Raw genomic sequence first — 25,909 nt, forward strand, 5'->3', positions numbered from 1 at the left:
ATTATGTATAGTTTACTAGTGCAATCAGAATGTAATTGACATCTTTTCTTATCAGCTATGATACAATATGTATCATTTATAAACTATTTCATATTACACAAATTAATGATAAAATAGAAATTATAGCGTTACTAATAATTAGTAAACATTAATTATTATTTCATTGTAAACAGTAAAATTTAACTGAGTTTAAATGACTATCAATTCACCATTTATAAATGGGTAACACTGTATAATAACCATTTATAAATGGTGAATTGATAGTTAATTAAACTTAGTTAAGTTTTACTGTTAACAATGAAATGATAATTAATGTTTAGTAATTATTAGTAATGCAATCATTTCTGTTATTTTGTTATGTTTATAAATTATATATTGCATCATAGCTGATAAGAGAAAATAACACTTACATTCTGATTACATTAGTAAACTATTAACAGTTAATTGTTTTCGTACATTATAACATTATATTAAGTTTGTTAATAATTACCAAATTATTTGTAAACCTTTAATGAAATTGTTTGTAAAACCTCTATAAACATTACTTAGACAGATGGACCAAAAACCAATTATTAACCACCTAAATAACATTTATAGATGCTTTACAAAGTCTTTATTAACAATTTAAAAAGGTATTATAATCATTAGTTGCAACTTTATAATAGCCATCCAAATAATGTTTATAGATTACTTACTAATCAATTATTAACCATTAAAGTGTTACAAATATCTGGTCCATCTATCTATAACATTTATAGATGTTTTACAAATGATTTCTTAAATGTTTTTAAATCATTTCGTAATTATTAACAAATACTTAAATATATAGTATATAAAATGTTATGTCTGCAACAATAAACTGTTAAAATAACAGAAATTATAACGTTACAGTAGACATTAATTATCATTTCATTGTTAACGACGTAAAAACGAAAACTTAATTAACTATCAATTTATTATTTATAAATTATGTTATTATACTGTGTTACCAAAAACTGTTTTGTCAGGTGTGGCGGTCTCTAGTCATACAGGAGCAGGTCAGTGTCTCACCGTTAGATTGTTGATTTCCTCAGAAAACTCTCCTATCTGTCTCACGGTCCCTTCAGAGTCTTCCATCTGCCAAACAATACACAAACGGGCGAAAACAAAGAACTCATTCAAAATGCTCCAATCACAAGTCGGTGTAACTATTCATGACATTTTGTTAACAAATGCAGCTGTATGAAAGAAGCTAGAGGGGGAAGTATCTCCGTACTTGTTCCAGGTGGTCGAGGTGTTCCTCATAGATCCGGACGCCCCTCTGGAAGCTGCTGCTCTTGGGCATTTCCACGTTCATGGGGCAGACGTACTCATCGCCATCATCCTGACGTTTCTTCCTCAAAGTGCCAAAACCTCCGAATGACAGGCGTCTAGGCTGGAGGAGGAAAAGGGAGACGATTAGCAGTTGAGCAACATGGGTTTATATTCACTTCAATGCGCGTAACATAGCATCACACAGGAAAAGAGGCGAAAATTAGCGTGTCCACCCGGGTGTCATGTTTCCATCACTGCCGATTGTAACCTTTCCCACTAAAGACAAGCCAGATATTAGTGGGTGTTTTTTGTCAAGTGGGAAAGCGACTTAAGACTGAGTTTTATTAAATAATGAGTGAAACTGAATTTGATATCACCAGTGAGATTTGTTTGTGTTGAGTGGACCGGTAGTTTACCTTGACCTTGGCGGTGGCGGTGAGGACGGTGTAGTCTGGGTTTTCCAGACAGTCCTGTTTGAGCCGCTGCGCCTCGGAGCCGATGAGCAGGTGGAAGTGTGTGGCCAGGTGGCGTCTCAGCAGGGTTTTGTTGGGTGGAATGTTGAGCAGAAGGGCGAGCGCTTCCACGTTGAAGCGGGGCTCCAACACCTTCGGAGCGTGAAGACATTTGAGAAAACATCACGGTGAGAGGTCAGAGGAGAGAACAGAGTGTGATGCAGAGCGGCAGCTGGGAATGTTTTTTAATACAAAATAAACTATAGTTGTCGATCTAAAATCATGAAGTCAGGCTGCCTGAAAGTTAACTTTTTGGGTCTTATCCTGGACAATTTGTTTGCAAACAAACAATAAACCAAGTCAAATTACTGCTATGTGTTTATCAATCATTAATATAATTTCTCAAAACGTTTACAATTATTTTAAGGAGGTATAAATCATAATATCTGTCAACTTTCATCTAATCCTGCCCCCTCCCATCTCACCATCAGTCCTCCATGAACACCGCTGCCCCTCAGATTGGGAGCGTATTCGGCCAAATCCACAGACCGCAGCCACTCCATCACTCTGTGGTTGGTCCACTGGGAGATCTCTGCTGGCGTCATGTTGTTCTGGAATAAAAATAAAATAAAATCCAGATGTCAGGAGTAGATACATCCAAGAGAGTTTTAAAACAAAAAGGACGAAAAGAGTACGGGTTGCGACTTCCTGTGTGATACCTCGTCAGAGGGTCGTCGCCGGAGACAGTTGGGTTCGTAGCCGTTGAGGCGGAGGACCTGAATGGCCCTCTTGATGCTGAGGTGATGGAGAACACTGCCCACCTTCAGAGACAGCAAGTCCTCCTGGGAAACAGCCGACAAAAAGAGAGTTATCACAAAGTCATGTCACCTGTTGAATGATTTATTCAGGGCGAAAGTTCAGTCACGATATAAAAGAATTATTAGGAAGACCTTTTGCCGAAAAACAGTTCCCTGTCACTTTAATGTCAAAGGAGTTTTAAAAGCTTCCACACAGGTCCTAGTGCAACATGAAGGTTTTAAACTCACCACTGTCATGTAGTGCAGAACGCATCCATCAACACGAGACTCATCAAAGTGACTTTTGTACTGCGGGAGGCCGATGTCATCCAGCCACCCTGAAATAAACAGAAATGCATTTAATTCAAATTAAAAGCTGTGGGGGGAAAGTACAGATGTTCTTATCAAAGTAAGATGACGTCGCACTCACTGGTCACCCAGTTGTGGTCCAGTCTGCCCTTCAGATAATCCTCCTCTGACCCGAGAGCCTGCAGAGCCAGCTGCAACTTCTTCCTGTGGAGGGGCTGCTTCATGCACAACTCCTGATCAGGTAAACAGAAGGAAAAACACAAACAGCATGAAGCAGGAAACCTTTACAGAGTGCAGCAAGTAATACCATGTGGGTCTGAGAGTACTGCTGTATCCCATGTCTCCCCTTTGGACTTTTGATTTGATTTTAACAGTGAGTTTTGGAAGTCTAAACTTGGGATTGGGATGCTAAAATACATGATTTGAAAGGTAAAAACTACAATTTGTATGTCTTTAATAACTTCTTTATGTTAATAATGTTTGCAGTATAAAAAAATATTTAAATGCTGAGTTTAAGATAAGATAAGATGAACCTTTATTAATGCCCGGAGGGAAATTCAGGTGTCAAAGCAGCAACATCAGCAAACAGAGTGAAACACAGGAGAGGTAAAGGTATACAAAAATTATAAAAACAATAATAGACAAACAATAAAAGAAATCTATGGATTGCTGTGACAAAAAACACCCTAAATTATAACATTCCTACCTTCTCCAGATCATGTTGTGATGCCCGCAGTAGTGTCTGTCCCGATTTGATCCAGTTATGACCCTGGGCGACATATAACCCGAGACCCTGCTCATGCAGCCACGCGCATACTTCATCTTTACTCCACCGCGAGAAAGGAACCTCAACAGCACTGATGGAGCACAGAGAAGGAATATTGATCACAGTGAATCAACCGGTGCAACCTTGAGAAAACAATCATGACATTTTAGGAGACAACTGTTTGCTAATAAAGAAAAGCACCAACTTGTGTTTGGATTCACGTGACCAGCCGAGTCGCGGGCCGGCCGTGGCTCTGACTCCTCCCCTCCTGAACTCCATCTCTGCTGCATCATCGAGGTTGAAGGACGTAGAGTGACTCCTCTTTAGCCTGCAGGAAGATCACAGTATAAATAACCAAAGAAATCATCCTCTAATATCACTTTAAATACAGATGACACCGCTGAATGTTACCTGCCAAAGAATTTCAGGAAGCCTTTGGACTTCTTTTTGGTTTCAGGTGAGGACGGCAGAGGAGCTCCATCGTGAGATTTTCGCGGAGGAACGCCGGCCAAGTCCAAGTGCTCTGTGCCTTTACGCTCTGCCTCAGCTGTAAAAAAAAATAATTAAATACACATTAACATGACATACTTCAACAAGGCTGGGCCAGATTAGTGTTTATAACAGAAAAACTACAGACGCATCACTACGACCTAATGTTAACAAACTAAAAAAATAAGGAATGTAAGCATTACAACCAATACCACCCATGCAAAAGAATAGTAAACTACTACGACACAACTTACACATTTTCTCATTTACAGCAAATGAGAAATGCTTCACTACTGAACAGGTTAAGTACCACCAGAACGGCTTCATTGCAGATGGTTTTTAAGTCGTGGATAAGGGACAACTGGATGATTTAGTGGGAACTGCTCACAATTGTTGAAAAGTTTGTGATCATCTGACTAGAGCTGCAACGATTAATCAATTATTTGTCAACTATTAAATTAATCGCCAACTATTTTGGTAATCGATTAATCAGTTTGAGTAATTAAAAAAGAAAAGTCAAAATTCTGATTCCAGCTTCTTGAATGTGAAAATGTTCTGGTTTCTTTACTCCTCTATGACAGTAAACTGAATATATATTGAGTTGTGGACAAAACAAGACATTTGAGGACGTCATCTTGGGCTTTGGATCAACATGTTTCTGACATGTTATAGACCAAACAACTAATTGATCAATCAAGAAATTAAATCGACAATGAAAATAGCCGTTAGTTGCAGCCCTACATCAGACTGAGTTCACCGACAGTAAGTTATAAACGGTCACATTGTCAGTACGGTACTTTATCCACATCCAGCTGTATAATCCAGAGCAGCCATACTGCAGGCCAACGAGGCCACTCTGCTCTACTGTACCTAACGCAGGTGCACTGGCACTCCGGGTGCGATCTTCACAATTTACAGAGCCGTGAAAGAAACACGAGTATCAGTAACAAAAACATAAAAGACACATCTCAAAAATAGTGATAAAATGTGATAAAAGGAGCTCCAGTATCACCCAGGTTTGGAGAGCTGGCCGCCTGCTTGCCGCCACGCAGCTTGAAGAAGCCACGGCCGAAAGAAGAACGGGCCTTCTTGGTACCAAAACTCTCCTCACTTGCTCTGGAAGGAGATGAGGAACTAGGTCCTGCTCTATTTTTGGCCTATGAGGGAAAAAGTGTGTGTTAGAAAAGTCAGGATACGGCCAAAAATAAACCATTTCACCTTCAAATTCAAGCAGTAGAAGAGAAAACAAAAAATGTAGTTGCACCATTTAACCACTAGGTGTCAGAGCTGGACTATCTCATACAGCGTGTCCCTGTGACTACATGAAGACTGATAGACTCTGACAGTCATCCATTTAAAACCAAGAGAACTCGTTCACATGGATGGACTCACATTTAAAAGGTCAAAATGAAAGTTAATGAACTCTTTTGAGTGTTTAAGCTATTGGAAATAACATGATTATGTTAGACTCGTGTTATTTTGTACTGCACAGTCAACATGTTCCCATCAGCTCTTACCTGGTCAGTGCTGCTGGTTACGGCGGAGCTGCCCGGCTGTGGGACATCTAAGGAGCTGAAATAACAAGAATCCAAGTATTTCAAGCTTTTGTCAAGAGCAAGAGTCCTGAATTATCCTCAGCATCAAGTACCGTAGCAGTACTGTTACTTTGCTGACATAACACTGTCTTTCTTGTGCAAAAAGAACAAATGACTCCACTATTTGACACCAACTTCAACACAATTAAGTGATAAACAAAACAAAATTAGATGACTCCATTAGCTGCAGCTGCTTCCAAGTCCATGCACACAGGTGTTTCCACTTAAGCTGCTTGATCAGACCTCTTGTCAGGACTGTGTGGGCGGGCTCAGACTCTGTTTTGATTAACCTCTTCCTGACTCTCCCACATACGATGCATTCCTAACCCCCATACTACCATACTGTTTAGTATGCCGGAAAAAGGTTTAGTATGGTATCGTATGTCAAATGCAGTATGCTAATAAATACCAGGATGTGCTACTACATCTGGTCGCATTTTGCAGAATGCAAGCCAGCATGTCCTTTTGACCCACAATCCTCTGCATAGCCGAAGATACGTCACATGGACTGAGCCGCCGAGAGCGCACAGATGACATCGCATATGTGAGCAAGAGGGTCAAAGTTCAAGCAATGCACAATGTTATGACGAAGTATATGTCCCAATTGTATGAATACTACATTCAACAGTATGTACTAAAAGTAAAAAAAAATAAAAAATAGTATGCCATTTGAAATGCAGATTGTTGAAAATACTAGGCTGGGACAAATGTCACCTGTGTTATTCTTAGGGCTGTCAAAGTTAACGCAATAATAACGTGTTAACGCAAATTTGTTTTTTAATGCCACTAATTTCTTTAATGCATTAACAAAGCTGAAGTAAAGATACTGGCATCATATGAAACTAGAAAAACCTAAAGAATCCATTGGTGCCAACCATGTCACACTAGCTTGTCGCGAAAGAGGTTAAATAACGCTCCAAACGTAAGCTACATTTTGGCAAGGAAAAACTGGTGAATACACTCTTAATAAGGTCCAAAACATCTATAATTAATTAATATTTCAGTGTATTTAATTCTACCCATGAGTTGAAATAAAGCAGAAACAAAGAGGGTTTCATTATAACATGTTAATTAGATCTGTTTTACCTTTCGGCTGCCTGTAACAGTCGTTCTCTGTCCAGGTCATTCATTTCAGAGAGCACTGCTATACATGGAATAGACTGAGACAAACAGAGAAAAACGTGATTAATTTAACATACTTTCCCAACAGCAGCCCAACAAATAATAACCCAAACAGAAGCTCTGTGTTCGTGGGAGAAACAGTCTGTGAGTGGGAAGCAAAAACTGAGCTTTTCTAAAAGGAAGTCTCCGGTCTGGGGTTCATCCTGTGCGCAAATTGTTTTGACAGAGGTTGTGTTTACCTCGCCAGAGCTTCTTCCTGTCTCCCCTTCCAACGCCAGCGTGACCTGATCCACCTCCATGGATACGGGAAGCGAGGGATCATCTGGGATATCGTCGTAGTCGTCGTCCTTTAACTTCTCTGAGAGAGAGGACAGACAGGACACGGTTGTCAGGGATGTGCCGAAGCGTAAAGCTCCATTTATACTTTTTCTTTTAACGTTTATCCACCTTTAGAACAGTTTGTGTACGATGTTGTGATGCTCTGATAAAGTTACGGTTTGATTTATCAGGTAAAATTTGACACAGATGTATTTTTTGTGCTATATAATACTGCAAATCCCAAAACTATGATTCAACATCGAAGTAGTGACACGAACATGAATGTGTCTTTAAACACAGTCTGACCTCTGACCAGCTCCTGCACTCTCTTGCACTTTGTGAGCGACTCCTCCAGCTCCTTTATCCTTCGTTCCTGTAGATAAAACACACATGATGCTCCAGTTTACGACTGCCTTAAGTAAATCAAAGCTGCTGCTCATCACATCACACTCCATACCTTCACATCGTTAGCCGACGCCAGCGACTCCAACACCATCTTCATCTTCAACACTTCTGTATCTGGGGGGGAAAAAAACAGATACTTTATACTCCCGCTGGCTCTGAAACCAGAACTAATGAACCCACTGGGGTTCAGTGTGCCGGGCAGTAGGACTCTTGTTTCAGCTTGTTGCTGCAATGAACTCTTGATTCAATTATCGCCACAAAAACAGGGACTTTCTGTGTGTTTGACTAGAAACGCTACACAATCAAACACATGCCAACCACTTGGTAATCTAATCCAAACCGTGTTTATCTACAGGGCAAACCTCAGGTGAACTCTGAAGTGTGAGTGCACCACAGTAGAGCTGGTCATGACATTGAGGTAGACGAGCAGTGTTGGGGTTTGATACTGTTTAATCAGTTAGAAGCCAATTTCAAATTTTGCCGATGGATTATCAGTTAACTCATAAAGATTGCTGTACGATGTCCTCTCTGACCGACGGCCCCTGAGCGAGGTGAAGGTCCTGAAAGATACATATAAATTCATTCTATGTTCTTTTATGGACATTAATAAATACTAGTATAGCTAATTAATAGATTTTGTACACGGTGGCTCACGTTACCACAGTGTTTAATGGCGGCGTCTGTGGCGTGATGAGGTTGATCCAACCGTGACCAAAAAAACATGATTTTTTTCGGAGGTTTTTTTTTCTCTTAAGTTTGTGAGAATTTCTGAGTTTCTTCTTGCAAATTTATGACTTTATAATCTGAGAGTATGACCAAGTTTTTTCTTGTAAATTCAGAGTTTTTTTCTCAGAATATTATCCTCCTACCCGGCTCCGTAATTGTTTTGTTTTTCAATTCAGTGCTACAGAGTATACGAGTCCTGGTGGCCTATTGGTTGGACAAACTTAGTTTTTTAGCTCAGTGCTAATTAACCCTGTATTAACCCTGCTTAAGACTCCTTGAGCAAATAGAATATTTCTGAGTCCAAGTAATTTTAAAGTCATAATTTGTTTTCTTGCAGTAAGTTTTTTCCTCTTAAAAGCAACATCTGACCCGGTCAGTCAGGTCAGCAGATATACAGATTTGGTCTGTCTGAACAAACAACGTGAGTTTGTGCAGTGAGCTGGAAGACAAAACAAATAACTACTGTATATCAGATTATACTGTAGAACATGTGTTTACAGCAGACATGTAAAAGAGACCCCTTTATTTAAATGATGGCATTCCTCTATCGTCAGAGTGGATAAGATAAGGTCAGCAGTGGGTGGAAGAAGGAGTGAAACAGTCACATATGTTTGGTATGGAGCCTACAGACAGACAGATAAGGAGTTAAGTAAAAACAAAGGGCCTCAAATCGCCTCATTAGAGTTTAGACCGTCCGTGAAATGTAAGATAGTGAAAAAACAATTAATGGGGAAATCCAGATGAAAGTATTTGTTCAGCGAGGATGCTGGAGGGGGATCTGGTGTTGTTTGGAATGTGAAATGTCTATTTGTCTAATCCTCATAAACCCGTTTGTAATATTAGACTCCACGAAACAAGAACAAGAAGCTCCCAGACGATTATATAAACAGCTCCCAACCTCTCTCTCCTCCCTCGGCTCTGTGGTGGCTCTCCAGCCTCAGTCTGCTGTCGTCCTTCAGCCTCCTCAGCTCAACCTCTCGCTCCTCCAGATGACTCTGCAGAAGCTGCAGCTCCTCCTACAAGGAGAGATGATGGAAAGTCGTCATTCTGGGATTCTCAGCACCGTCTTTGCGAGTGAAACTTGGTAGACGGATAGAATCAATATAGGTTTTAAATTCAGATAAAAAATTCAGTTTGAACCTGGTATTACTGCACAGCTGCAGATAAAGATCAGGCTACACTAATAATAATAGTATTATACTATTTGTAGAATTACATTCTAGCGATGGCTGCGTGGGATTGTTTCCGACTAATGTAATCCAAACATTTCCAATAACTACAGGGCGCTGTTAAGTCCAAAAGTCAAAATCTATTGAAAAAAGATGTAATCATTTCCAAAATTCACAACATGTTTTTATCTAACAAAATATTCTGCTTCAATCCATATTTGTTGGCGTTTAGCCTTTCAAAAACAACTTTTTCACTGCGTCAGGTGTACCTGTTTTTTAAATGGGGATAGAAGATGACACTCTGATTGGTTTGATTCATATTACGCCAAAAACACACCTACGATTAATTAAGAGACTAAATACAACACCTTTGCACCTTATGCCTTGCTCTGCGCCCAGATTATGCAACGTTTAACTAGCAAGCGGCAAGTGGACTTGCCCTAAATGTACTTGTGCCATGCGCTATGTAAAGGATAATGTACAGCGAGCCCTGAAGGGGTTTATTTCACAACAATGACCCGCTCGCTGTACATAACCCCGCTTATTACTCAGCTACTTACTTAAGAAATCAATAATTTGACACAAAAACTGTCCTCCAGAGTCCGACATCAGAACTGCGTCCATAGCAACGGTCTGTTATACATAGCAACGGTCTGCTATAAAGAAATAACAGACCGTAGAACGCCGTGATTGACCAATCGGAATCGAGTATTCAACAAAGCCGTGTAATAATGACTGTTTAAATAGGGCCTTAAGTCTTGTTTCAAACTTTGGAAAGCTCCTTCAGAGCCACAGAAGACATACCATATATTTTTACAAGCCGAGTAGTACTCGTGACGAGTAAACTGAAATTTATTTTAGTGTTCCTTTAACACAATGTTAGTCAGTCAGTAGGTCAGTTGGTGATTTACAGTAGTTAGTTGGTTTCTATCCTCTATTTCACACGCTGTGGGTGGTTGTGACTCGATTCAGTGCAAGCTCAAACTATTCACTAAACTGTGGACAAACTTAAAAATGGACACACGTATAAAACTGCCAAAAAACGTCTCTTGAAATTAAGAAGATGTACCGATTATCAAGATGTGTAGCTTTATAACTGGAGAAAATTCATACTGTATGTCCTTTGAGTGACCTGAGCAAACAGTGTGATTCTGTAAATTCAGTATGTTGTTTCAGTCTGCAGGTGTTAAAACAAAAAAGGTTGATAGAACCAGGTACAAATCCTGAAACCGGTACAGGTGAGAGCACTTACAGCGAGTGTGGTGAAAGTCAGGAAAACAGCGTGCAGCAGTGGAAGAGGTGCAGGTTTAAAGGATCTTAAGGGTCCAGAAAGGAAGAAGAGGACAGGCTGGAGATTAAACCTCGTTCACCTCGCCTCCAGTGAACCGCTCAGCGCTCCGCTTCGGATGCTTGACAGGTTAGCATGTTGCAGAGAGATGTTAAAATCGCAGTAGAAAAAGGGGGTAAGGAAAGGGAGCAGAGAATCGATGTCATGGGGGGAAAATCACAAGGTTTTAAACATGTAATGAAGTGTTTCAAAAGGATAATTCAGATCTCCTGTCAGAGTCCAATGTAAAAGAATAAAGTGTCTGAAAAACTGGACCTTCAGCACACTCACTTTGGTAGCTTTGAGTTTCTTCTCACACAGCAGTCTTTCATTCTCTATGTCAGTCACCCTGAACCGCAGGTCCGTTACTTCCTGGTACAAGCCCTGGGGAGGAGAAAGAGAACTCCCATTACCCATTAAACTCAGAGAGAGATCTGCACTGGGGAGGTTTATGGAGACTGTGTGGGAGAGAGTTCAGTGGGAGAGTTCCTGCCAAAAGCACCAAACATTATTTTCAGACTGATGTCCCGCCGGAGGGAATATGAGAAGCTCAGTCCACACATGGAGGCAAATCCTGGAGTAAAGGCGAAACGTCATGGTCAGTTATTACGAAACTGCTTTCATCCCAATCAATCAGCAACAGTGTAGGAGCCCTGTGCTTTGGAGAAACTACCATTAGATGTAATGTAGATTGTTATTTAGGAGCACTTTAGGAGGTGCTCCAAATTTGTGTGTGTGGTCTGTGTAGGTGTCATCTGACTGCCGCTTTTTACATTTTGTCAGATCAGTACAATGAGAAGTCACGCTGCATCAGCTACTAGCAGTTCCTGTTTGAAATGTAAACATCAATTTAAACACCTGGATTTCTTTTGAAGATGCTAAATGCAAGATTGGGAGCATTTCTATTGCCTCTGCAAACCTTCTCATTTTACAGCTAAACAGTACACTACAAGATGTTTCTGAAAACATTTGAGGCGAGAAATAGGCATTACAGTAACAGAATATTGATTCATATTTGATCAGCGCTGCCTAGTTTGATCGGAGTTCGTGAGTGATTGACAGCTACCTCCGTTGAATGAACAGCCAATAGGAACGCTCTCTCTCTCTGATATGACCTGTGATTGGCCAAAGTCTCCTGGATAGATGTTTTAAAGCCTGTAAAAAGAGCCATGAGGAGGTGCAGTTTTCTCTCCAAACACTTGAATTACAATATGCTGAAAGGTCATCATAGATTTATGATGCCAAAAACGTTCTGCCTACCCTCGTTTTAATACGATTTCTTAACTGATTTATGAATGTTTATCCTAAAACACACCATGTGTGACGTCTGGTTTGACTGAGTTGTGAGAAGAAGGGTTGAGATTTTTGACACAAAATACGTAAATCAGGTGCTGAACAAATACAGAAATCAGAATGCCTTGGGACCGACATGATGTGTTTTTTAGGATTTCATTTAAAGCTTAATGAAGGCTAAATGGAAACAAAAATAAATACATGCAGTTACATTCAATTCAGTCAACTCCCTTCAGACTTCTACTGTGTGGAAACACCACAAAATATTCTACAAATATATGTCCCAGCTAGTGGACAGAGTGTATGGAAACTATAACTCTCACGGCCGTTTAGCCCCTCAGAGAGGGGAGTGGGGGAGAGGTATGGAGTAGGGGTGGGTGGGGGGGCAGGAAACAGCTGCTGGAGCACAAGGGGTGTTTAAGCCTCTTCTGTAACCCTTAAAGAAGTTCAGCCTGCACCACATGACAGATCCTCCAGTGGAGTGAGACAGACCTTTTGTAACTTTAAAACAATGACTGGGTGGCTTCCAGGATTCAGAGTCACCCATCACATGAAACGAGGTTAAGGGCTTGTACCTCATTGTCCCTGTGATCTCTCTCCACAGCCGTCAGGTTCAGCTTCAGACTGGACAACTCGGTCATCAGCTCCAGCTTCTGGGTTTCCAGTGTTGTCCGGTTAAACAGCTCCTGTGGAGCAAGGCGCACACTTCAATAAAGCTGCACTAAAATATTATGTGTGGTTTTGAAATGGGCTGGGACGAGTGTTTTAACTGAAGGTGAGGTAACTTTGGAGAGGCCCTACCTGCTGTAGCAGCTCCTCAGTAGCATTTAGTTTCTCCCGATGATGATCCAGGCAGTTGTCTAGGTCCCGAATCTTTTCACCTTGCACCTCCACCTGGTCTGTTAGAACACTTACCTGGACAACGGTGAGACATAAGTGTTAATCACATAAAAGCACCCAGAGAGCACATAACTGTAGCACGGTTGCTGCACACTTTTTGAAATCAAATTTAATGCTTTTAAAGACCTATTTAAATTTAACACTCTTTCCATAGACACACAAATGCACATCAGGGCTGAGCTTTATGTTTGAAATCAACTTGACAATATTAACAGGGATATTTTTCTGGATATTTTTGTATAACAATCATATGAAAAATATCATAAAGTAATCAAATTAATGGCAAATGAAATGTGTCCCACTGTTAATTATAATTTGCTTGAAATTGTTGCATTGTGTAAAACGATAAGGCTTTTCTGGTCGTTCTCGCACTCACAGAGTAGGCTATAGTTAATTCTCCACTTTAAAGGCTTTTACACACTGGGGGCATGAGGAATAAATAAAATTAAATAAAGTAATTGGATTTGTTTTAAACTAAGGAATCCATTTAGCCATGGTTCAAAGTTTAAAAAACTTGCTTTGTAAAGAGGCCCCGTGGTGATAATATGGATATTTTTTTTCCCATCCATCAAGCTTCCAACAAACTTTCTTTAAAATATGATAATTCGCTTTTTGAGATACTCTGTCAACTAACAGACAAACATACAAACCAACAAATGGCAGCGAGAACATGCTAATTACTCAAAAGGCAGCCCTATAGAATACCACTTAATTGCCTATTCAACAGTAATTGTTCCGCTGCCTTGTAGCCACAATGAAGAGTTGTGCTCACAAACCTGCAGAACAAGACACTCTTTGTCACTCTCCAGTCGTGACAGACGTTCTTGGTAGACTGCTCCTGAGCCGTGGCCATTAGTCTGAAATGACAAACAATATGTGACGATTTGTGTTGTCTGAACAAATTGCTGCATTTTGTTGCAATCCATAAGTTGTTTTTTTCTTCTTTTGAGTTGAGAGCTCATGAAAAAAAAGAAGGGGACGACCTTTAGCTGTCACGTTGAAATACGGGTCTTGCTGAAGAGTCCAAATGAAAATACACACCAACCTTGAGCCACATAGATTTTCTAAAGGGTGCATTACCGCTTAAGTGTATAACCTCCCTAACAATGAACTCACATGGTTCTCCCCTTGAAGAGGTTTCAGAGAAACATGTGAGGGTCAATAGTGTTCTCACATGAAAGTGATTTGAAAATTGAATCAAAAGCAAACTGTCCTCGTCTCTCACACGTGGCGAGACGAGGCCGTGAGGGAAGAAAAACAAGAGCGTCTGCACGAGTCAACGCGAGTTTGGAAGATGGAAACTATTTGCAGGACTCCTATAGAAACTCCATCATTCACAAAGCATGTCATAACAGCACTTTAGCAATAAACAGAGTCACGGTATAGGCAACGGAGCACGATCAAGAGATGCAAAGCAGAGCAGAGGATAATTCATACCAGGCTATCTCTCTTAAAGACACTGATATTATCATACACTGACATGTGCTGCAACAAAAACTTGGTTTAAAATGACAATTATTTTTGAGATCTGCAGAAAGACAAGCGCAAATTTGCAATAGCTGCACCTGAGACCACGTACATGCATGCATTCATGCGTTCAACCAACCAACAAAGCGAGCTGTAGAGCTGCTGGTCGCAGCTAATAAACTTTCGCTATAAGATTCATGATGATATTTTCTCTCTCTGGTCATTGACAAAAAGAATCAGAGACCCCATTTACACTTGGTCACTTCATTCATCTTGGGCTGATCGCATAGCTATCGGATAGATATCAAATAACTAATAAGTGTCCAAGCAGCCTAGAAGCATTGGAGATGGAAGTCCAATAACTCAAACAACCTGAGGAAGTGGAGAGCATTCTATCCAGATGTTGAAAAGGTGTAAATGCATCAATCTCTCCAAGACACATACGTAATCTTAACAGCTCCAGAGTGCTTTTAGGGAAATAGTCTCTCACAGGGTCTGCTCCTTGTGAAAACAACAGCTGAAGTTACACTGGAATTGCACTGAAGCCTGAAGACTGGCTGCTTGGTTTAATTGTTTATTATTACTAGAGGAAAGGTGACACCGGAACTTTTGGAACAATTACAGACGCATCACACTTTTGAGTGAAATGTAGTGAATGCGGGTTATGCAAGGTCTGTAGTCTGTGAGGATAATTCTGTCCTGAGGGAGTTACTCCACCACTGATCATATTTTGTTTTACTGCAACACATTGTTGATCTGTATTGCTTTAAAAAGAAAAGTGTTTTGTTCTTTCATTTATTACAGTAAGGCGTTTGATAAAGTATGGAGAGATGCACTCTGGTACAAACTATTAAAAGCAGGTATTAATGGTAAGTTCTTGGATGTAGTATTGTGTGCATCTGTTAATGGTATTAAATCTGAGGTTAGGGTGTTAATTTATCGTTGTTTGCATTATTTATTAATGACCGAGAGGCCTATTGGGGCTCCAGAGTGCGACCACTTTGGTCAGAACAGAGGCTGAAAGTTCAGTTCATGCAAAAGTGGTAAAGTGAGCTCAGAAGTATGACATCATGTGAAATTTATGTAGAATTTAAACAAGAGCTTAAATTGGAAAAGTATCTGTTGTTTGCAAACCATAAGTACAGGCCAGCTTTAGAGCGAACAACAGCCGAATTCCTAGAGTCAGTGGAAGATATAAAGGGCTGCATAGAAACCAGAGGATCTGAAACCTTTGTAATGATAATCTCCGTTTATAAACTAGGTGCCTTTTAGAAGAATGTCCTTCCTTTGTTTAAGTAACATTTGCTGTACTTTAGCAACGCCGTGTGCCATCGTTTTCTGTTTGTGCTCCATGGTCTTGAGCCAAATACCAATGAAAGGAAATCAATCTTTTAATGTTTAAATGTCTTTAAAGCACTAAAACCTGCCTTCTGTATGAATTGTGCTATAATTCTGCCTTGCCTTGTCATGCCTTAATACGATTCATCCATGCGTTTGTGTTAGTTAATGGATAATTGTTAGATTGCGAGCATAACTGTTATTGTTGTAACTAAAATGCTTTAGTGCAGAAGTTGTTGGCCGTATTAAATCTCATCTGACACAAAACACTTGAAATGAAAAGTGCCAGAGAGTGAAATGCTCCATAAGTTTACACAAATATACACAAATACCTAATCTTAACACATACAAAAAAGGCCACACATGGAGGGCTAAATAGCACTCTATAAATGGACTGTTTACCAGTCGTCCCTGCAGCCACTCCGCCAGCCCCTCTGCGGTGGAATCGGGGATCTGACATCGCAGGTTGTCCCTCTCCTCGATGTCCATGAGCTCCAGGACTCCCCGTAGGTCCTCCAGCAGGTGCAGCACCCTGAGGCCACCCAAGAAAGGTGAGCTGGGCGACTGGCAGTCAAACAACCCGTTAGAGTAGTCCATGGCCTTGGAGCCTGTGGGGAGTCGAGAGGAAGTGTTAGATGTGGGATGACACAAAGAAAACACTCTTTATTTCACACAAATCATGAAGTGAAGTTGTGAAATAGCACATTGGGCTGACATGATATCCATCTAATGTGTTCAAAATGTCATCGAAATGGCAGACTTGGCAGAAAAGGAAGGATTTATGGCCACATTTTGGAGCTGATCTGTGGGTGTGGTGGCAGCAGAATGACTACCCAAAGCTGTATATTTTAGTAATTAGGCAACTAATGACTGTGTGTTTCCTTCTTTTTTTAGAACTTGCAAGTTGTGTCTGTCGTAACATGCTACCAAACTTCTTCATCTGGTGGTGTCGGTGCCATTAAACACATAGAGCAGATACACAAAACTCTGTGCAGGTTCATGACTAGAAGTCTAGAACAGAAACATGCATTAGCACTCTTTTAGTCAGGTTTATAAAGCTATGCGTGGCTTTGTTTCATAAACCTCAAATATTAAGAAATAGGGTTCCTCTCCCACACTTAGCCATAATTGAATGCAGACAAGCCCTTAATCATATCGTTGCATAGTAATTCTTCTGTCTAATCCACCAGTTTTTTTTTTCAAAACAGACGATTAATCGGGTACACAGAAAATGATTGATCACATAAACAAAACAAAACAAAAAAAATCAAGAAAAAAAAGTGCATTCCTTACAGTAATTGAGTAGCTTATTTGTGTACTGAAATGAAAAGTCTGATGTTAGTGTTATTACTTCATTCAGTACTTTGCAGGGGAACTTTTGATATGTTATCCCCCATGTTTCTAACGTTAATGATGATTAAAAGGCAAAAAATACCTTTATTATATACATATATAAAAAATTCACACTTGATATGCAGAAACCAAGACCAATTCCTGATTTGAAGTATGTGTGTGATGAACAGGATATGTAAAACCAATGAATTTTCCCACGGCATGGTCTACAATGTAAAGAAAACTAAGCATAAAGTTGAATGAAAACTTCTTGGGCAAACTGCAAAGGGCATTGCAGCAATTTGATACTTACTGTTGTTTATTCACTTTATTTAATTAAGTATTTTAATTAAAAGATTTGTATCATCTTTCCCCCTGAACACATTCAGTTCTTCACTGAGGACATTGACCATCCATCTTTTTGCAATAACCTTACTCTTACTCAAGTTAAAGGTGCTAAATGCGAGATTGGGATCATTTCTTTTGCCTCCGCACGGTTCTCAACATGGCAACCTGGGGGGGAACCGGAGGGTGGGCGCTACGCCGCGAGCTAGCCAGTGAGGCACGAACATGCACAAACATGCGTGAAAAGCATGCGCGGCCAGCCCGGCTATGTCAACAAGGCTCAGAGAAGCTCACATTACAACAGACACACTTCATTCTCTGCTCAGGTAGAGATTACTACTCTATATCTTTACATAGTAAATAGTTGTTTGATGCTATGTTAATGCTCCGGATATCGTATAGAGCACCTTCAACGTTTTAGCAAAATAACAGTATAATAACTATACTTTCCACTCCTGCCTAAACACACACACTCCTGCAAACACACTGGGCAAGCAAATGTTTATATAGTGCTTCTATCAAACATCATGTGACATAGTATAACCAGTTAATGCCAATTAAATCTCCTCCCGTATCTGTGGAAACTACATTTTCTGATTCGTCTTGGAAGCAAATGCAGCAGCGTGTTGACTGAACTCTGTGCATGATGTTCCCACCGTGCGGTGCTGCCTACTCCTCACCATCTGTCATCTGTCTTAAATGTCAGCCATAATCAAGATGTCCAACGGTAACAAAAGTGGGAGCTAAATGAATAAATATCCAAAACAATCATGGCTTCCCCACAGCAGCGACTGAGGGAGCGGGGCTTGACGACGGCCGTGGTTTCTGCGGAAACAGAGGGGGACTGGGTGGGATGTCATGTGATCGGCTGCCTTGCTCCCATTGGAAAGGTCAGCGCTATAATTACACACATCAGCGGAAAAGTGGGCACTCTGAAAAGTGAAGCCTGCTCTGCTCATCTGCACAAGTAAAGAGTGGCCAAATGTTCCCAAAGCAGGAGTTTGTATTCCAAACGCACGGAGCTTGGATAATCATTAGTTTCCGTCACTGCGGGGACAATGGAAACTTTTCTTTCATTTCTCATGGTGGAGGAATGCGGTGGAGGCAGAAAGAGCCAGTGATCCAGCAGCACACATTCAACATTATTCCAAACTTTATGCACGTTCAGGGGGGGATTACATTAAACTGCAGGTAGAAATGGAAGGAGAAGGGCACATTGTGTTACTGTGCACTGGACGTAGTATTCCCAGCTTTCAATTCAATGGTTTCCAGATGTGGCTAGACCCCATAGTATGCCTACTATGCCATGCCCTCTTAAAAAAAAGGGCTATGGTCTTAAAGTCCAAGTGTACAATGTGGTTACCTGCTATGATCCCGTCCATTTGCTCCAAGGCTGCTGCCAACATATCGCTGGCGTCGGACATCATCTTGTGCTCAATGAATCTGAAGAAGAGAAGAAGAAGAAGAGTGTTAAGTGAAAGAAACAAGAAGGAAAAGACAAGAAGGATCCATAAAGAACTCTGCCAAAGCTCAGACATTAAAGAATAACAGAGTCCACTTTAAATTCAACTGTACAGACAGGGGGGTTCCCCAAAATTTATAGCAGTAGCAGTATTTTTTTAAACAAAAGTGAGACAACTTTGAGAAGAATGATCAAGGCCATATGATTGATTCAAACCAGAAAAGAAGCCATCCTCTAAATTAAAATTAAATTAAAAGGAGGACAAAGTATCTCCATAAGTCCATAAAGTGCTTCGACAAATGGAAATTAGATCATCTGCAGTGCATTTTCATGACTGCTGCCCAAAATCCATCTGCTAAAGAGGGATCAAAAGCTCCATAACAACCACTAAAAAGGACCTTGTGATGAGATTATCTCAATTAAATTAAACAAACCAAAGACCACAACAGCTCACTAAAGTACATCACATCAGTCAACAGCCTCTTCAGACGTAAAAAAAAAAAAAAAAGTAGCAGTAAACACAGAAGTGATAGATATTCAACTGCTAATAATGACAATAACAAGTCAGGTCATATTAATTCCAGATGTGAGGACAGCCTTCTTTTCTTTGTTTTATGAGACAGTAAATTGAATATTCTTGGACTGCTGATCAGACAAAACAAGACATTTTAAGATGCAAACATGGGATTGAGGAAATTGTGATTGTCACCATTTTCTAATATTTTATAGACCAGACAATTAACTGATCCATCAAGAAAATACTCAGCAGATTAATCATTAGCTGCAGCCCTAATCCCTATCATTTTTTACTATTCAAAGCATTGCTTCTCTCCCGTACAAGCATCAGTTTTAAACTACAAAGCCTGCCTGCATGTTTTCTACATTTCCATATGAAAAACAACAATCACTAATCCTGTTAATGGTACAAGCTCCCATTATTCCTTTTCAAACGACTGCTGCATCAAATTAACCCTGCAGTCTGCGCCACAGAAAACAAGGCTCCCTGAGAGACAAAAAACAAAGTGATCTCCGGGGCTTATTACCCAGCAAGCCGTATTTCCGGCAGTCAGGCAGTCACGGGTGCTCATGGGTAGGCTCCTATCTGGAATAATGGCACTATTCTCTCAGGGGTCTCAGGCTTCGTAGCGTCGGCATGCTCGGCATCTCAAACTTCCATAACAAAGTTGGACATGGCCGCTGAATTCAAATACTTATCACTTGTCTCTCCTTTACACTTATCACTTCCAACTAAATCTGATTTAAAGGGGCTGAGGTGGTAGACAGTATGTGGAGAGAGGAACTAAAGCCCAGAACCAACAACAACATAAAACAGTGGCTCTACTTGTTCAGAAGTCCCATGGTAAGGAGGGCAGGGTTTACTTCATTTCCTCCCTATGAGGGGTCACAGTGTCACACCCAGCATGGTAAAACATGGGCATTAGGAGCGTAATTAAACCACTGGCCTCAATATGAGCCGGGGGCTGCTGTTAAAACAAGGGGCCTTAAGTGCTCCGTTGCTTAATTTCAACGCCACAGAAAGGGGAACAAGTTTCTTCGAAAACAGCATACACACGGCTTTGTATTTGCACTACTTCATAAACATATCATTAAGATTGATTATGAACAGAATTCTGGTGACGTAGACACAAAAATGAACCATTTTATGCGATTCAAAAAGGACAAAGCAGGACTTCTGGTCAATAAGCATGTCCGAAAATTCCTCGGATTTCAAAATAAAACAGCTTTCAAATACTTTTTTAATACTTTACTGTCTTTCAGAAGCTGTAACAGGCCCAGTTTTAGAGCTAGAGGGAAGTTATTGGTATCGCACGAAACTAGAAAATCTAAGGAACCAGTCATGTTAGATTGTCGGGAATGAGGCAAAATTTCTGCATACTGGGGTCCCTAAACAGTCTTTGAATTGCATAAATTGGGTATGACTGTAAAGCTGAGACTCTTTTGGGTCCAATGAGACCAATTGTATTCATGTGTGATGATGTTAGTCCCCATAGTAGCCATTATATATAGTGTAAATATAGACAATTTTTTGGACTTGATGTCACTGTATAAAATGACCTGTGGTGACCTCTAGGATAATCACAGCCTCATGAAACTTTACAGCCCAAAACTAGAGAACTAGAGCATTCAGAGGATGGATGGCTTCCCTAGGTAGATTGACAATAAGGGGCTTTCTGATTAGTTTCCAGAACAGAAGTGCTCCCCATCCAATCGCTGAAAAATGCAATTCTTGCAGAAATCTCCAAATGTCAAAAGTTGTTGATACCAAATCACAGCATGGCTTTATCTATGGTGTTCTTCAAGGTCTTGGTGTCTTAATGTGGTATTTTGGAGGGATTATTCGTCATTTTTATCAATTCTTGAGCAGTAACATTTTTGTAAATTTAGCACCAAATCTGTGTAACAAATAGTATCAACCCAAAAATGGGTTTATGAGACATAATAGAGCATGGTAATCGCCATAATATACTTCGATCATAATGTTCTACACCCTTATACACTTTGACAATTTATTTGAATTAATTATTTCTGATTTATTTCTGATTTATGACTAGAACAACTTGACATAGTGCTGAGCTGCATCTCAAATTAATCATCAGGTTACCAGCTTTCAGATGATGTACACCACTTCTATGTGACATCTATTGTTGACCTGCCATCTCCCCCTAAAAAGACAAAAATGGGTCTATGGTAAAGACGGGTGGGGTGGAAAAGGTTGCATTTTATAGTTCTCGTGAGCTATTCAGGGTGGAAGAGCGCCACAAAGATACAAGTCTTACTACTAATAGTTTTTCCTCCACAGGTATTTCCAGAGTTTGATGGAAAACCACTCACTCTCACCGGGGTGGAAGCTGTATTTGGTCAGCTGCTTGTTTCACCCCCTGGGAGAAACCTAAAGCTTGTTCCTTTTCCCCAAAAAGAGTTTTTTTTTTGTTAAGAATCCAAATATTTTTCTCTCTGTGTGAATGCAGACAACAACAAATGACATGAAGAGAGAAACACCAGGTGTGTGCAATCTTATGCTCTACTCAACCATGTTGAACTAGTCATGGTGTAACCACGGGTGTATAGAGAAAAATAGGAAGAAAACATTTGGAAAGAGAAAAACAAATCGCAGTGTGTTGCCATAATTGAGGCTGCTCTCCTCCTGTCTCAGCTGTCTTGTGATAAAAGCCACATCAAAAGAAGAATTATGGGTTTCATGAGAAATCCAGTGGTAAACAGAACATCATATCAGCCCACGTGCATCTCAGAATCTAGGTTTACTTTACGTCGGAGAAAGAATCAAACTACATGTGCTCTCGTGCATGTGTCATAAGGCAGAAAATGGCATTGAAACTTGCCACGTAAACTAGTCGGTCTATTCCTCAGACTCCCTTTAAAATGCCAGGCTGAGATATTTTCCACTTCTTTTCGCATCAGTGATGAGCAGGTCATCCATGAAGAATTTTCTGACCACAACCTCAAGAGAAAAGCCCACATCTCTCCAGCCGTGTGATGAAGTGTCTGTAATGATGATTGATAACGCCACAGTGGAGGAGTGAGCACTGCACACATTCCTGAGCAGGTTACTTATCCCAAAAACCAAACACTAACGCCTGGTACTGACATCCCTGCTGACCTCTCTTGACCTCCCTCCCTCCCTCCATCCTTCAGACTAAACCCAGAGGACTTTACTCTCATCAGGCTGGTGGTAATTTTCCGTCTGTCTATTAATGCCCTGAAAAGACCAAAACCCACAATAAATTGACCCTACAAGTATCCAAAGCCTTATATATCCTATTCCTCTGTGCCATAGAGCTCCATTATTGTCCAAAAACTATACCACCACAACCACTATGTTTTTTTCTCAGGCGCTGAGCGTGTATTCTGCACGGAGCGCTGCATGTTTTGAGTTTTTTTCTGGTCGCCGAGAGTTGAAACAACTTTGGGTAAAAACACTGCGCTCGTCACTGCCACTTTTTACGCCGTCCAATCACAGTAGAGGAGGGGCGGGACAAATACCACAAAGACCAACGGTCACATCCTACATGTACAAGTGCTGAACAACAACAACAACAATGGAGGAGAAAGAAATACACATAGACCAGAGGGTCTATCCTCTCTCCCTACAAGAGCTGCAACAATTAATCGATTAGTTGTCAACTATTAAATTAATCGCCAACTATTGTGATAATTGATTAATCGGGTTTGGGTAATTTTTTTTTGAAAATACAATCAAAATCTCTGATTCCAGCTTCTAAAATGTGAATATTTTCTGGTTTCTTTACTCCTCTATGACAGTAAACTAAATATCTTTGAGTTGTGGACAAAACAAAGACATTTTTCACCATTTTCTGACATTTTATAGACCAACCAACGGATCGATTAACCGAGACAGATTAATTGACAATGAAAATAATCGATAATTGCAGCCCTGCTCCCTCGTGCTTCAGCCTTCCCTTCATCCAGGGCAAATACTGTACCTTGTGCCGACATTTTCACTTGCACCGTGGATGTTTCGTATCATAGCAACCAGATGCAACCAAAGTGTCTCAGCAGAAAAGAAAAGAAAAAAACACTGCTCTTCAATGGCGTTCTGTGCTCTGCATTTAACAACAAAGAAGTATTTCATTTTTACCTAATCATAGCTTAACAATAACGATTTACTTGATATAGTACGAAAATCAGGATAAATCAAGTAATTTTCAAAAACAGAACAAATACTGCCAATACCGCATATCTCGCTCGCTGTTGAGCCAATCATCAGCGCAGGGAAAATTTCTTCACCGCAACCACCCCAGTATTAATCCAACTCATAAAATATTCCCCTATAAATGCATTATTTACTCCTGTTTGAGTAAAGTTTGCTTAAAAAAACAAACAAAAAAACAACTACAGTGGTCTGCTGTTTTCAGATATTACATAGTCTTTCTTTAAATGAAACTATATATTTGTGAGCTGTTTTTAAAGATTTACATCTTCAGTAGGAATGAATGGGCTAGAGGAACGCTGTTTATTTGAGGCTTGGTGCTCAGAATTTACTTATGGCTCAGTTCCCAACAGACCATTAACACAAACCTGCTAGAAAGGCATCAATGCCATCTATCTAAATGTATCTGAGAGCAGCAATATCTCATAGTCTATTTTTATGGAAAGACAAATATGACTGAAAATCAAACTTGACTTTGCTGTAAGGTGGTTTTAACATCAACCAGATGTAGAGGAAGAGGCACGGAGGGGGAGGGACAATGCATCTGAAAAGAAAATAGGCTGGGATTACTTGACCCTACGCTGAGTGGTCGGGCTTTAAACACACACACGCATACACACACATATATACACAAACATACGCCTCTGCTGGTGCCTCAAACAGTCCAATATCTTACTTCCAGCTGTGATGCAGATGTGCTAGCTCAGAATGATAATAGTAGTTGTTGTAGTACAGTAAGTGGTCTTAGTATGGTGGACGACATTGTTGCCTGTTGGATAAAAAGTTAAATTATGTTGCACCGTTTGTGAATCTGTCTGAGGCTTTAAAGTACCAATCAAAACAAGTTTAAATAATTAGCTTTCACTGGTTTTGATTATTCTGCGTACAGCTGATTTGTCTTATTTCTCTGTTCAAACCATTAGAGCGGCAACTAACGACTATTTTCATTATCGAAGAATCTGACAGTTGTTTTCCTGATTAATCAATTAATAGTTTGGCTGATGAAATATCAGAAAATATGTTATATGCCTGCCGCGCATGCTTTTTGTGCAGGGCTGCCCAAAGATATGTGAATGAAAATGGGTTCAATGTGTACCCCAAGTCTCCCCTTTACAGACATGCCCATTTTATGATAATCACATGCAGTTTGGGGCAAAAAACATGCAGTACAAATGTGTTATTTTTGCCTATTCTAAAATGGTGCATTTCTGATGTGTTCTTCATACTGTGACAGTTTTCCTAAAATTAGATTTTAAAAATAGCTCTATATCGCAATACATTGAATCATTACCCCTGTATCATGATACGTATTGTGTCGCCAGATTCTTGTCAATACACAGCCCTGTACAACAGTAATATTTACAGTAGTGTTTGAAGAGGTAACGTGGACATGAAGCGTGACTTGTGGACGTCCGACCCATGTGAAATCCAACCACCAGTCAAACACCCTGCCTTTGTTTACACTTCCCCCCTGAGAGATGGCTCAGTGGACTTCAAGTTTGGGCCGCTGTGAGTTCAGACTGTTTGACAGGAACGACAGCCCAGATATTAAACTAGTGAGACCCTGCACAAACAACTCTTTGTCTTTCAGAGACTCACATGATAGCACCGCGACACTGATCCCAAGTTATTGCACTTTTTCCATGTGGCTCCTCGACTACATCACAGCGAGAACTCACACTGGAGGGGAAAAATAATAATAAGGAGGATTGTGGAAAGGCCCACGGGCAGGAGGAACTGAGTAAGAAATCACAGCAAGCCAAGAAAAACTCACTTTCATTGCTTTTGTTATCAAGGTCTTAGCACGGAAGCAGCCCTTTCTGAGTCTAATTTAGGGCATAATTTCACTGCTGTTGCTGCTGTAAATTGACACTCTTAGACAGATAAGTAAAATACTGCAAAGTCAAATGAGGTCTACAATGAATGAAGCCATAAACACAGAGGCATCCCTACACTCAGGAAGACCGTCACTCAGTCCTGTCAGGAAGCGTTTCCTGGCACATTGTGGAGAAATGTCTTCCTTTGAGCCGTTTCCCAGAAATCACAGAACCAAATGCACTAACAAAACTAAAAGCTGAATTATTCCTAAAGCCACTAGTGCAACTCATACATAAAACTGGGCCTATGAATTAGATTCCTGTGAGGCAAATGTTTCAGATTAAGCTACGATTTTAATTTAATTTCGGAAGCATGTAAACATCCCAATATATCATGTGACACCTCCCTTCTTTCAAAATACACCACCACCACCACAAGAGTACGATACCAAGAATGCAAGGAATGCAAATGTCAG

The 25,909-nt window shown here is 40.3% G+C and overlaps 1 protein-coding gene across 4 annotated transcripts in view; it reads right to left on the minus strand.

Annotated features, from left to right (window-relative positions):
- Positions 1-25,909, minus strand: part of LOC141762241 (liprin-beta-1-like) — an 88,893-nt gene that overhangs the window by 2,414 nt on the left and 60,570 nt on the right. For 3 of the 4 annotated variants that reach the window (XM_074626259.1, XM_074626256.1, XM_074626257.1), the window contains 24 exons: positions 18,807-18,886; positions 16,169-16,374; positions 13,738-13,818; positions 12,863-12,976; positions 12,637-12,747; positions 11,060-11,152; positions 10,812-10,850; positions 9,171-9,288; positions 7,599-7,660; positions 7,448-7,514; positions 7,063-7,181; positions 6,788-6,861; positions 5,624-5,678; positions 5,119-5,263; positions 4,029-4,164; positions 3,823-3,945; positions 3,558-3,708; positions 2,973-3,084; positions 2,792-2,880; positions 2,465-2,587; positions 2,231-2,356; positions 1,710-1,898; positions 1,256-1,414; positions 1,051-1,116 (listed from right to left, as the gene is read on the minus strand). In XM_074626259.1, coding sequence (XP_074482360.1) covers positions 1,051-1,116; positions 1,256-1,414; positions 1,710-1,898; positions 2,231-2,356; positions 2,465-2,587; positions 2,792-2,880; positions 2,973-3,084; positions 3,558-3,708; positions 3,823-3,945; positions 4,029-4,164; positions 5,119-5,263; positions 5,624-5,678; positions 6,788-6,861; positions 7,063-7,181; positions 7,448-7,514; positions 7,599-7,660; positions 9,171-9,288; positions 10,812-10,850; positions 11,060-11,152; positions 12,637-12,747; positions 12,863-12,976; positions 13,738-13,818; positions 16,169-16,374; positions 18,807-18,870 — 2,622 coding nt within the window. In that variant the 5' untranslated portion in view covers positions 18,871-18,886. The remainder of the gene's footprint in view (positions 1-1,050; positions 1,117-1,255; positions 1,415-1,709; positions 1,899-2,230; positions 2,357-2,464; positions 2,588-2,791; positions 2,881-2,972; positions 3,085-3,557; positions 3,709-3,822; positions 3,946-4,028; positions 4,165-5,118; positions 5,264-5,623; positions 5,679-6,787; positions 6,862-7,062; positions 7,182-7,447; positions 7,515-7,598; positions 7,661-9,170; positions 9,289-10,811; positions 10,851-11,059; positions 11,153-12,636; positions 12,748-12,862; positions 12,977-13,737; positions 13,819-16,168; positions 16,375-18,806; positions 18,887-25,909) is intronic. The other variant, XM_074626258.1, reaches the window with a different exon arrangement.

The sequence above is a fragment of the Sebastes fasciatus genome, chromosome 23 (assembly GCF_043250625.1).
Source record: "Sebastes fasciatus isolate fSebFas1 chromosome 23, fSebFas1.pri, whole genome shotgun sequence".
Lineage (NCBI taxonomy): Eukaryota > Metazoa > Chordata > Actinopteri > Perciformes > Sebastidae > Sebastes > Sebastes fasciatus.